Source organism: Gekko japonicus, unplaced genomic scaffold (genome assembly GCF_001447785.1).
Source record: "Gekko japonicus isolate JY-2015 unplaced genomic scaffold, Gekko_japonicus_V1.1 scaffold2047, whole genome shotgun sequence".
Classification (NCBI taxonomy): Eukaryota; Metazoa; Chordata; class Lepidosauria; order Squamata; family Gekkonidae; genus Gekko; species Gekko japonicus.
Window position 1 is genome coordinate 196,572 of NW_015174329.1, and position 13,009 is coordinate 209,580.

At 44.1% G+C, this 13,009-nt stretch overlaps 2 protein-coding genes across 2 annotated transcripts in view; one reads left to right on the plus strand and one right to left on the minus strand.

The window, feature by feature from the left end:
* STIL (SCL/TAL1 interrupting locus) overlaps nt 1–8,984 on the minus strand; it is a 34,563-nt gene extending 25,579 nt beyond the window's left edge. Inside the window, exons 1-5 of the mRNA XM_015424244.1 lie at nt 8,922–8,984; nt 7,119–7,226; nt 6,694–6,809; nt 894–1,081; nt 72–319 (exon numbers count right to left, since the gene is read on the minus strand). Coding sequence (XP_015279730.1) covers nt 72–319; nt 894–1,081; nt 6,694–6,809; nt 7,119–7,210 — 644 coding nt within the window. The 5' untranslated portion in view covers nt 7,211–7,226; nt 8,922–8,984. The remainder of the gene's footprint in view (nt 1–71; nt 320–893; nt 1,082–6,693; nt 6,810–7,118; nt 7,227–8,921) is intronic.
* A 2,320-nt stretch (nt 8,985–11,304) lies between these two features.
* CMPK1 (cytidine/uridine monophosphate kinase 1) overlaps nt 11,305–13,009 on the plus strand; it is a 14,937-nt gene continuing 13,232 nt past the window's right edge. The window contains exon 1 of the mRNA XM_015424247.1: nt 11,305–11,616. Coding sequence (XP_015279733.1) covers nt 11,428–11,616 — 189 coding nt within the window. The 5' untranslated portion in view covers nt 11,305–11,427. The remainder of the gene's footprint in view (nt 11,617–13,009) is intronic.

Here is a 13,009-nt window from a genome sequence, read left to right on the forward strand (position 1 = left end):
TCCTGACAGCTCAGATAAGCAGAAGCTATGTGGAAGCAACTGAATTTTCCAAATCCAGTCCCTTAACTTACCCACATTTGCAGGTACCCTGAACATGTGCAATGCTCATATGGCTATTTAGGTTTCTGGCAAGTGCAGTAGGAATTATTGGAACAGAATTTACAGGAGTATATTTTAAAGTATTAGCCAACGTAACAGCTGCCCAGTGAAAGTCAAAATTTAGATTATCCATATTCTCTGCAGAAGACACATAAACTCTTAAGGTGAGCAATTTGGAAGGATCCAGAGAGTCACGGCCATTCAAATTCTGCTGAAGTATCTATAAATAAACATAAATGTAATCAAGATCAGTCACAGCCATAACACTACTAGTATTTAAATTCAGGTGGGTAACCATATTGGTCTGAAGCAACAGAACAAAGTTTGAGTCCAGGGTCACCTTTAAGACCAACAAAGTTTAATTCTGGGTATAAGCTTTCATGTGCATACACACTTCATCAGATACCCACACTTCTGATGAAGTGTGCATGCACACAAAAGCTTATACCAACAATCAAACTTTGTTGGTCTTAAAGGTGCCACTGGCCTCAAACTTTGTTCTCTTACTAGTATTGGTTCAAGGCTTAGCTGGAACCGCTTCTAGGCCAAGCTTCTACACTAAAAATAACATCAAAGAAAGGACATTTCATAATCCAAATATGTTCTTACTACCCTCAAAAAAAGTATCTGCAAGTGAAAAAACAGAAAAGGACAGACAGCTAGTTTTCCTTTCTATATTTGTATAAATCCTAGCATTACACATTGCTTCCTTGTAATGCTTCAGGGTTTACTGTAAATGGCAGCTGAATATTAACAATGCAAGAAATCTGATCTTTGATATCAACAGTTCTTACCTTAAAAGCCAAGCTGAAATCTTCAGAATTGTGTACTATAATGTCACTTGATGAAGATCCCCAAGTGTTTACAGTACATGGAATTAAAAAATCTCCAGGAAGAGGTGCAGTGGGTATTTTCTCCAAGCCACCAGTTACTTCACGACCTGGATCAAAACGGTCTATTGTTATAGAAACACCTTGGCAATCTGTACCAGAAAAAACAAAACAAGGATAAACAAGTCAACATGGACTGCATCTTATGATCAACTTCTGATTTCATGAACACAGAGTAAAAACAAGAATTCAACAAATTTGCCAGGCTTATAGTCCTAGGGTATGGTTGTTGCTTAAAGTTTGAAAGGTCCTGAATTCATTCAAGCCATGCCCAGAATGATCAGATAGCTGTATCTTTGGGGGAGGTGCACAGCTCAATGGATGATGTGCTTGCGTCCATGAAACAGTTCCTGGAGCAATGTGTTGTCTCTTGTGTTTAATAATAGAAACTAAGGTTGTAGGGCAGAGAAAGATTTCAAAGGAGCTGCTTATTTAAATGGCTACTCAGAAGCCATTTCAACCTCATCTCATATGCAGCTAGTTACATGTGCAGTGGTTCTTCAGAACTCAAGGAACTGACTGCCTATGCTGTACTGATATGAAAGGGGAACAGTATAAGCACAGCACCCAATCAACATGGATAAAAATAATGCTATTAAAATTTTATATATATAATACACACAGGCACCATCACTTGATAAAAAATTCAAAATAAGACAGAAAAGAATTCAAACAAATGATTATGTCTACATTTATCTCAAAATCATGATCAATCAGATTGAGTTAAAACAGTGATATTCGCTCAGTGGCTCAGGAGCCATTTGTGGCTCTTCTGAGCACTGTTCCTCAATGTGGTAATGGTCTCATGTTTCAGAAATGTGGGCATGGCCCTTGCCAGTGAGGCTTGTTGAGGGCAAGTAAAACAGCTGCTGCTAGAGGAACTGGAAAGCTGCAAGGCTCCTTGAGGTTTAGGCCTTATGCCAGGATGGAAAGTAGATGTGATTATTTTGGTTGAGGATAATTCCAAATGTAGCTCTCTGTGAGCTGTAGAATAAGCACCACTGAGTTAAAGACTCTTTTTTCCAATATAAAAGAATTACAGGGAAAGACTTCCATGGAGAAATTTTTATAAATGACACAATAAGTCAAGTACTGTATTCACTGCCATCAGGGGTCATTTCGTAGAAAAAGATGTGCAGGAGCTCATCAGCATAATTTATTAGCATAACTTGTTTGCATATGCCACACCCCCTGACATCACTGGAAGTGTGTCAGAAGGCAACACCCACCGCTCAAGCTCCAATGGACTGTTTTGGATTGCTAGGTATTGGGGGACAACGACATGCAGATCTGTCCTCACAGAGGAGGGAGACCTTTTACCTGAATAAAACTTGGATCTTAAAGGTGCCACTAGACTGTTTTGGATTGCTAGCTATTGGGGGGGGGGGAACGCGCAGATCTGCCCTCACAGAGGAGGGAGAGCTTGTACCTGAAAGGGTGGGGGGGCTCTGCAACTTACCTGGTTGCTTCTTGCTCCTCGTGGCCTGACTGAAGGCTGCTGGGAGCAGGGGGAGGGGCTTGCTGCATGTGACCACCGCCTGGGATCCTTACTGCGAGAGCTCCGCTGCTGTGCACTCCCGCAGGAAATGACCCCTGACTGCCATGCACATCTCACTGGACCCTGATGCTACGAAGTCCCTCAAAAGCACTACCAGAAACTTGAATTTATTCAACAGGTTTACTGCTAAATAAGTGTGCACAGGAAAACTGCCTTAGCCTTCAGTTTGATTCATATGTCTGCATGTATATCAAGTCAAAAACAAAAGTCTCTTGTTTCTGAGCAGATATAATTTTGCAGGGCATGCAATTTGTACTCTTAGATCTAGGATTTTCGTCCTAGATTATATAAAGGCTTTTAAAAAATGTTTTTATAAATGACCTAGAGGAAGACATAGAGGGGATTCTTATCAAATTTGCAGATGACACGAAGTTAGGTGGGGTTGCTAATTCTGAAGAAGACAGAGTCAGGATTCAAAATGATCTAGATAGGCTGGAACAGTGGGCTGAGACAAATAAAATGAATTTCAATAGAGATAAATGCAAAGAACTACACTTAGGTATAAAACCCCAAAGGCATAGATATAGAATGTGAGGGACTTGGCTTGACAGCAGCACACGTGAAAGGGATCTAGGTGTTCTGGTTATGAGCCTGCAGTGCGATGTGGCTGTAACCCTTGCCATTCCTGGCTAGTGAAGGCCTGTGGGGAGAACATTCGGGTCCCTCTGGGAGAAATTATCAACTTGTTCCTGTCTACTGGGACTTTCCGAGGGGCTCTAAAGGAGGCAGTAGTCCATTCACTCTTTAAAAAACCCCAACACTATGGTCCTGGCCAATTACCACCCAGTGTCAAATCTAAAAAAGGGAAGAAGAAGAGATTGGATTTATACCCCGACCTTCACTTGGAGTCTCAGAGCGGCTTACAAACTCCTTTCCCTTCCCCTCCCCACAACAGACACCTTGTGAGGTGGGTGGGGCTGAGACAGCTCTGACACAAACTGCTCTTTCAGGAACAGCTGTGCCAGAGCTTGTGACTGACCCAAGGTCACATCAGCAGGTGCAAGTGGAGGAATGGGGAATCAAACCCAGTTCTCCCAGATTAGAGTCCGCACACTTAAGCACTACACCAAACTGGCTCTACCATTACTGGGTAAGGTGGCTGAGAGTGGTAGCTGAACAACTCCAGGCTTTCCTGGATGACACTTCCATCCTCGATCCTTTCCAGTCTTGCTTCTGCCCTAGCCATGGGACGGAGACGGCCCTGATTGCCCTTATGGATGACCTCCGTAGACATCTGGATCGGGGCAGGGCTGCTGTTATTACTTGATCTGACAGCAGTGTTTGACACGGTTGATTATGATCTGCTGACCCACTGCCTTCCTGATGTAGTTCAGGGGACTGCCCTGCAATGGTATTCCTCCTTTATCCATGGTTGGGGACAGAGGGTGGCGTTGGGCGAGAGAACCTCCCTGTGATACCCACTGGAATGTGGAGTGCCACAGGGGGCGATCCTCTCGCCAATGTTATTTAACTATATGCGCCCCCTTGCCCAGTTGGTCTGGAGGTATGGGCTGGGTTGCCATCAATACACAGTTGACACCCAGCTCTACCTGTTATTGGAAGGCCATCCATCCTCTGCCCCTGATTATTTGGCCGAGGCTTTGGAGGCTGTGGCTGGATGGCTGCGGCAGAGTCAGTTGAAGCTAAATCCATCGAAGACAGAGGTCCTGTACCTGAGTCAGAAGAGAAGGGATATGGGTATCAGGCTCCACATGCTGGAAGGGGCACCTTTGGTGCCGGCCCAGGAAGTGAGGAATCGGGGAGTGACACTGGATGCCTCTCTTTCCATGGAGGCCCATGTTACTGTAGCTGCCTGATCTGCCTATCTCCATCTTCGGCAGATTAGGTTGCTGAAACCCTATCTCTCCCACCAAGACTTGGCTACAGTGACCAATGCAATGGTCACTTCCAGGCTTGACTACTGTAATTCGCTCTACACAGGCTTACCCTTGAGGCTGACCCAGAAATTACAGCTGGTGCAAAATGCAGCGGTGCGCCTGCTAACGGTGACACCTATGTGGGCTCACATTTGGCAGGTACTCCGCCAATTGCATTGGTTACCACTTCAAGGTGTTGATAATAACCTTTAAAACCTTATACGGCCTGGGACCAACATATCTGAAGGACTGCCTCTCCCCATATATGCCCCAAAGAGCACTACACTCTATGGGTCAACACCTCCTGGTAGTCCCTACCCTGAAAGATGTCCGTCTTGCCTCGACCAGGGCCAGGGCTTTTTCTGCCCTGGCCCCTGCCTGGTGGAACATGCTCCCCATTGAGATCAGGGCCCTGCAAGATCTACTTCAATTCCGCAGGGCCTGCAAGACGGAGCTGTTCCACCAGGCCTTTGGCTGAGGCAACAGACGTCCATATATGGCCTCCCTGAGGTGTTTGTCACTCTTTTAACAACTACTGGCTATGGCCAGGAACCTCCTACAACCAGAAAAACATTTCTTGCTATTAGCCATGACCACCATTTTAATAATTATGATGTTTTAAATTGTAATGTTATTGCATTAACTAATATATTTTGTATAAATGACATGTCATTACCTGCCCTGAGCCTGCTTCTGGGAAGGGTGGGCTACAAATGTGAAGAAATAAATAAATAGAAAGCCATGAAGAAGGAATCAGAGATCCTATCCATCCCAGGGCAAAAGGCCTGTTCACATTTGCATGCTTGGCAAACACAGTATTAAGGATGAAAATGAGAAAATGCAAGCAGCAAGAAACACAGCTACTGCCTAGATGCACAACTGTGTTATATCTCAGCACCTAGGAAGCAGGAACATACTTCAGTGCAGCACTGTGGTTAGAGTGACAGATTCAGACTACCAGTCCACCAAGTAGCTTGGTAGGGGACCTTTGGCTATTTATCCTCATGGTGTAGCCTACCGCAGAAGGGTGTTCTGAGATAAAGTGAACACAGTGAGAATCACATATGATAACTTGAACCCAGTCCAGTAGCACCTTAATGGCCGACAAGATTTCCAGGATATGAGCTTTCGAACGTCAGCTCTCTTCATCATATACCAGGATCTGATGAAGGGAGCTTTGACTCTCAAAAGCGTATACCTTGGAAATTTTGTAAGTCCTTAAGGTGATACTGGACTCAAATCTTGTTCATCTACTGCAGACTAACCCAGCTACCCACCTGAAACTATATATAATAATAAAAAACTCCTCAAAGGAAGGTTGGTATAAAGATGCAGTTGATACAACATACAATAATTGAAATAGGGGGGAAAGTTCAATCTTTGCAGGCTGCTCATCATTCTAGAAATAATAATCGCAGATAGGAGACATTGTATGCTTCTGACAAGCAGAGGTGGGCAGGCAAGTGATCCTGGGAAGCTAGCAGACCTACATCTAGGGTGACATAGGAAGCAAAGAAGCTTCTGTTGAATTTCATTAATTCAAACAACCAATTAAAACCTGCTTTAGAACACGACTACATAAAGAACAAAGCTAAAGTCTAGTTCTCAGTGCTTATGCTGAGATGCTGTACCCTAAAGGCACCAAATTTTATAGTACGCTCCACTGTACCATTAGCATATGCACTAGGACACCTTCTAGATGCACGATTATCAAGAGAAAACATAGTTCAATGCTGGAGCACATACATAAGATTCCAAATTCAACTACTTTCTCTGCCTGAAAGGCTCTCAAATGGCAGGGTTAGAAAGACTCCTAAGATCTTGAAAAGCTGCTGCCAGTTAAAGAAAACAATATTGTACAAGATCAGAACTCTGCAACAGGCAGCTTGTGCGCCAGTTTAAAAAAAAACAGGAAAAGATCTGCTCTAGGCTTTTAAAAAAAGCCTCCTATTTTATAAGATTTTCTCTGTTAACCTATAAGTTCATTTCTGGTGCTATTTCTAGTCCATATTGTGTTTCAAGGACAGAACAAAATTTCATAACATGCTGGGGGGAAGCAGTTTATGATATCTTTCATCACAAAAAGTAGCTCTGATGAAAAAGTGGTGACCTATGGGCTCTCTCAGTCAGTGGTCTGCCAATATACAACACTTTTGTATGTTCACCTTTTTGTCCTACTAACAAGGCAATAATGTTATAAAAACAAGACTGGGAGACTCTCCTACTTAATCAAAAATGAAATAGTTGGTCATTCTGACAAGACACTGACCTTCATCTGTTGCAAGTGTTCCAACTAGAAAACAGGTGAAGGGCTTTGTTCTACTTTGCTTAGCATGACGATGGGCAAGTCGCAGAATTTTTTCAGTCACAAGTAACTTAGGGTTCCTGAAGAGGGAAAGGGGAAAATAAGGGAAACCTTAAGAAGAAAAAGAGCATCAAGGAAACAATTCTCCTTCAATTACCTCCATGTACATCTTTTTAGTTCATAGCCTAATCATCACTGAAAATAAACTTGACTTCACTACACAGAAAATGACTGCATGGACAGCGGATGTTTCCCACACTACATTCACCTCAGCAGTCCTTCTTGAGCCTGGTTTATTTCTATGATAACAGAGGCCACATAGTGCATGGGGAGAATGCCAAAGAAAAACTTTAACCAACAGCACTATCTTAAATTTTACAGTCTCATACCTATGACAACTTAGGTGGGCCCCAATGCTTTCTCCAATAGGTGCTGGATTCCAGAGTGCACATTTTGATGGAGGAAAGCTGAAGGGTACCATTTCCCCCAAAACAACTCTGAAAGAAAAAAAAATCACATGTCTAGTCCATTTTATTTGTGATAGATGAAGGTTAACAGTTTCCAATTTAAATCATACAATGTTTTCTCAAGCAAAAGGGCAGAATTTTCCTTTATGACAGAAAAGGCAGACCATTCTTTATTTTTATTATAGTTATGTGTACCCCCCACACCACTTAAAAACCAACAAAACAGGCATGTACTTTCTCATACTCTCTCTTTTAGGAATAGTACCGACAAAAAAATTATTACAACTCTAAAACTACCAAGTTGGTCTAAATTTGTACTAGCAACAGCATTCATTAGTTCTATTCATTTTATGAAACATTGAATATTTAAAATTGGCAAGTTTTCCATGGAAGAATAAAGACCTAGAAAATTCCTCACACATTTCTAGTAACCCTGAAAATAAACATTACAAAGCAATAGAAAAATAATACTTTTTCAACAGTTATTTGTTGAAATTTTTCTTCTCATCTTTAATATGTTAATTTGGTCAATAACAAAAATACTATTAAATATGGTATTTCTAAGGATTCCAGTATCTAAGGATTCCAGTAATGTGACACAAAGTTTAGCTAATGTGGTGGTGGGGAATCAAGACCCAACAGTACCTTTTAAGCATGTCTGATGTACCATTTGTTGATTAAAAGGGGTATCATAATGATGCCTCTGGCTAGCTCCAAGGTGTCTTAATAAAAACAAAAGAACCAGGTTTGATTCCCCACTACTCCACTTGCACCTGGCTGAATGACCTTGGGCAAGCCGTGGTTCTGATAAGAGCTGTTCTTGAAAAAGAGCAGCTTTTGTCAAGAGCTCTCTCAGCCCCAACCTACCTCATAGGGTGTCTGTTGTGGGGAGGGGAAGGGAAAGGAGTTTGTAAGCCACTCTGAGACACCTTTGGGTAGTGAAAGGCGGGGTATAAATCCAATCTCTTCTTCTTCTACAAGTACTAACAAATATGGATAACTGCATTTGTTCAGGTGAACACAAGTTACCATTCTCCAGAACCAAGTTTATGCTTCCCACAATTCCAATTTCCTTATGCTTGTAAATCAACAGACTTGTATTAGAAATATACCCATATTTTTGATAGAGAGTTCAAACCACATTCTAATTTTATTATCAGAACAGAGATGGCCTTTTTTCCCTACTAAGCACACCCAAAAAATATTCAACACACAATTTGAATCTGAAAACTTATACTAGAGAAAAACAGAGAAAGTGAGCTAAGAAATCTGATAGCATTGACTATACAATGTGACAAATCTGAACTTAATTTACAGCAGAGTGCAGCTCTGAACCTGGCTTTCGTAAATCCAAAATCAGCCACTACTACATTTTGCATTGGAGAGAGCTGTAGAGATGTAGAATTACCTACTACCTGTTGAATATCTACCCGATGCAGCTGTCAAAGGAGATAAACCCTGACAGAAGAACGGGAATATCTATTTGCATAGTTTAGCAAACGCCTATCTCTTTGCACTTTTTTAGGCGGGGGAAGGGAGAAATCTTCCTTCTTCTCTGCAATAAGAAGTCATTAATATCGATTAAGAACCTAATAATGAACGACAGGACACCCGGGACAGAGTCCTGCGGGAGTGATACAAAGGAACAAAGTTTAGCTATATGGACAGACACTCGCGAGAGAAAACCCGCCCGGGAGAGGGGGAACAGCGGCTCCCGAAACTTACCTCACTGCTTCCCTTCAGAAGCCCGTTTCCATGAAGGGACTGCGAACTCACAACTGAATTCCTACCACTCCCTACACTGGCGGCTCCAATGGCGGCACTGTCAACCAATGAGGACTCCACCCGACCGCTAGTCAGCGAGCCAATCGCAAGCTCAATATTGTCTTCCGCCTATCGTCATCCCTCAATGCCTTACGTCTAGCCAATCACTACGGCCGTACGCGACCAGGTTTTTCCGTAACCAATCACGTTCCCTGTGAAACAACGGGCCCCTAAGCGCGCGCGAAGCTGTTGTGGGAGGGATATTTAAAAACATGGGTTATTTTAAACGGTCGTAGTAAAGGAGCTGTTGCGCAAACGCCAAGGGGGTGGAGCGAGAACTGTGGAATTTGTGTTGCCACAGTAACGGCAGGTTATGTTTCGACTGTAACCATGAATATCCAAGCTAGAATAAACATAGTTAGTATCGTGCTGCTAAAGGTCGATTCAAGTTTGCATCCCAGTCCCACACATACTCTAAACAGAGTTCCACTAAATTTTAGGGGACGGTCCCAGATAAGAGTGTCCCATAAGTGTGTCCTATGCAGGGCTTTTTTCTTCTTGAAAAAGGTGCCGGAACTCTCAAGAGGAAATGAAGGGGAAACAAACAGGATTCTTTCAAATAATATCATCAACTTTTAAACGTTTTTTGAAACTTTTACTTCCACTAAGAGATTCCAGAACTCCGTTCCACCGCATTCCCTAGGGTTGCCAGCCTCCAGGTGGGGCCTGGGGATCTCCCACTTTTTCAACTGATCTCCAGCTGAGAGATCAGCTCCCCTGGAGAAAATGGCTGCTTTGAAGCGTGGACTTTATGGCATTGTACCGTGCTGAGGCCCCTCCTCTCTCCAAACCCCGTCCTCTCCTAGATCCACCTCCAAAGTCTCCAGGTATTTTCTAACCCAGACCTGGCAACCCTAGCATTCCCCCATAAAAAGCCCTAGTCCAATGGACCTAACTCTGCAAAAAGTCAGCTAATCCAACTAGCCATACACCACATTCCAATGCAGAATTGCAAGATTGGCTAAAGGGTTACCTTTGTGGAAAGCAGGAGAGTGGGAACCTTTCTGATCTCCTCAGTCAGGTCATTCCAAAAGGTGAAGAAGGCAAGTGTAGAGGCAAAGGCCCTGTCTGGATGAGCAAAGCTGTCAGGGCAGAGCATAGGGGGAGACACTTTCTTGCAGATATAAGGGTCCAAGGCCATGAAGGGCTGTGTATGTGATAGCCAGTAGTTTAAATTGAGTTTGGTAACTGATGGGCAGCCAGTGGAGTGACTGTAGGAGTAATATGCATGCTCCACCGTCTAGCTCCCAATAACAGCCAAGGTGCAGCATTGTGCACCAACTAGAGTGTTTGAATTGATTTTGAGGGGAAACCAATATACAGTGCACTGTTTATTTATTTAATTCATTTATACCCCACCTATCCACTGGGGACCAAGATGGCTTACATCATTCTCCTCGCCTCTATTTTATCCTCATAACAACCCTGTGAGGTAGGTTAGGCTGAGACAGTGTGACTGGCCCAGAGACACCCAGTAAGCTACCATGACAATGATGGCAGTAGTGGGAATTCGAATTTAAGTCTCCCAGATACTAATCTTAACCACTACACTGCAAAGTAGTCTAGTCTCCAATGTCACCACGGCATGGATCTAGGTGACCAGATCAGCCTTCTCTAGGTAAGGGGCCATTTTTCAAGCTAGGCTGAATTTGCAACTACATTAACTTGCTTCTCCACGAATAATGCTGGGTTTGGTATAAAGAGGCTCTTAGCTGAGTCACAAGGGTCAGCTGAACCCCACTGAAAGTGGATAGCATAATGTCTTTCAAGACCTCTGCCTTCCTAAACAGCATTACATCTGCCTTGCCAGAGTTTAGTTTAGATACGATTTCTGAATTTAAATAAGAATAGTCATCACCAGTGAACAGAGACCGCAGATAGCTGTGTTAGTCAAAAACAACATCCCCAAACAAAAGTAATGCAATACCTTATGCATTAGGACCAACCAAAGTGAAACAGAACAACCTGCGGACTTTGTTCTCCACAACTTTTCACCAGGTCATCAGAACGCACGAATTAAAAGTAAATCACTACTTTAGTTGCAGGGAGATGGTAAGTTATACCTAACAGATCTCCTCCTTAATTCTGTAGACGCAGCCCGTTAACGTAGTAGGACCTCTACCCTCCTTCTCCACCTTTCTGTACCGCTGAACAACATTTCCCCCTCCGCAAGCTCGGGTGCGTCCTACAGGACTGCAGGGCTTAGCCCCGCCCCTCTTCTCCTCGCCCGCCATCGCTCTGTTCCTTCCCCAGTCAGTAAGAGTGACCGGGTGGGCAGGCGAGAACCCGGAAGCGCTTTCTCTTCCCGGTGACGCCTCAGCCGCCACCTCAGCCGCCACCTCAGCCGGAGAAGCGAAGTGGCTTCGGCGACGGACTGTGGTCGAGCCCCGTTCTTCCGCTTCGGCGCATGTTCTGTCGCTGTCTCTCCTTGGCTACCGCGATTCGGCTTAGACCAGCGTTTGTTCGCCTCGGACCTCTTCTCATCTCTTCTCCCCCTTCTCTTCGCTGCCAGCCGCTCCTCATGAAGCCGGTGGTTGTGTTCGTTCTTGGCGGGCCCGGCGCCGGCAAAGGGACCCAGTGTGCTCGCATTGTGGCGGTAAGAGCCAAGAAAGACACCTCCGCTCTCTTCCCCACCACCACCCGTGCCAACGGGACTACAACTTCTAGCAAGCTGTGCACCTATAAAAATATTTCAAAGTTCATCAGTTTGCGCTCAAAGAGTGATGGGAGTTGTAGTTTGCTAGTCTAGACCATTGTTTAACCTTTTACATTGTCTTGATGTTGAGTTAGTGGGGGTTATGGTGAGGGTCCAAGTTATGTATGGCTTGAAGTCCAGATATTCGTTTAGGTAGTCCTTTGTAAGGATTCAAGTAAGAATAAAACAAGCCCCATAGCTATGGAATTCTTTGGGAGGGGGCTTGGGGGGGGCACCAGCCAATTAAATGAAAGTACAGTGCAGGTGGTAAGTTGGAGCCCTTCGGGGGCAGCCCGGGAGGGAGGGGCCCCAGAAGAAACACTTGGGGGCCAGGCCCCGTGGGCCCCATGTTAGCTACGGGCCAGAGCAAAACCCTATTTGAATTGGATAGGCATGGTGTTTGGATGTGGATTCAGGTAGGCTTGTGGCTTCTGGCACTCTGTATGTTGCGGTGCACATCATGCCAGCATCTAGACTCTCTTGCTTCATGTTCATGAATTGATAGGACCGTTCCAATCAATGACATTAATTTACATAGGCATTAGAGTGCATGTTGAGAAAAGATCATCATTGCTCTGTGTTGGGTATTACAAGTTGAAAACACTCAGTATATCTGGGGTTAAATGTTTGTTTATGTTACTCACAGGAAGTCACATGTTTCTCATGTAACCAATGTTCTTTAGATGTAGCAAGCCCGGGAATTTTCTCCCTGATCTAGGAATTTGATTGGGACTAAGGTGTCAAGGTGTATTACCATTTTATGGCTTCTCTTCCCGTCTTTGTTTGGTGTTCTGAAGAAGAAGAAGAGTAGCCATAATCTCTCTCTTCTAGTTTTGTCTTTGTAGAGTAAGGAAGTAGCCGATTATGCTGTATTGTTATTTTCATCTCAGTTACCCTTCCCATGCTAGAATTTAGTAAGAACTTTATATTTTAATCACACATGGATTCTGAGTCTGAATTATATTACTCTGGCTCTGCTGGACTATCTTATCTCTGCTATATACCATTTTTCAATATCTCACTATCACCCAACACTCTGGAGAAAGCCATATGATTTAGGCTGGCAATGTTGTGTCGAATGTGGATGTTTTGCAAAGTGGATTTTGGATATAGATATAGTACAAGAAAGAAGACCCGCGATACTCACGAGGGGGGGGGGAGCTGCAAACTCAGCAGGCGTAGGAGGAACCAGCAGGAGCAGGTAAGCTCTCCACTCCCCCCATCTCGCCGGTTCCTCCGTCTCCTCCACCCCCCCGGCTCCAAAGCGGCCTCGCCACTCTTCCCCCCCCCCGCC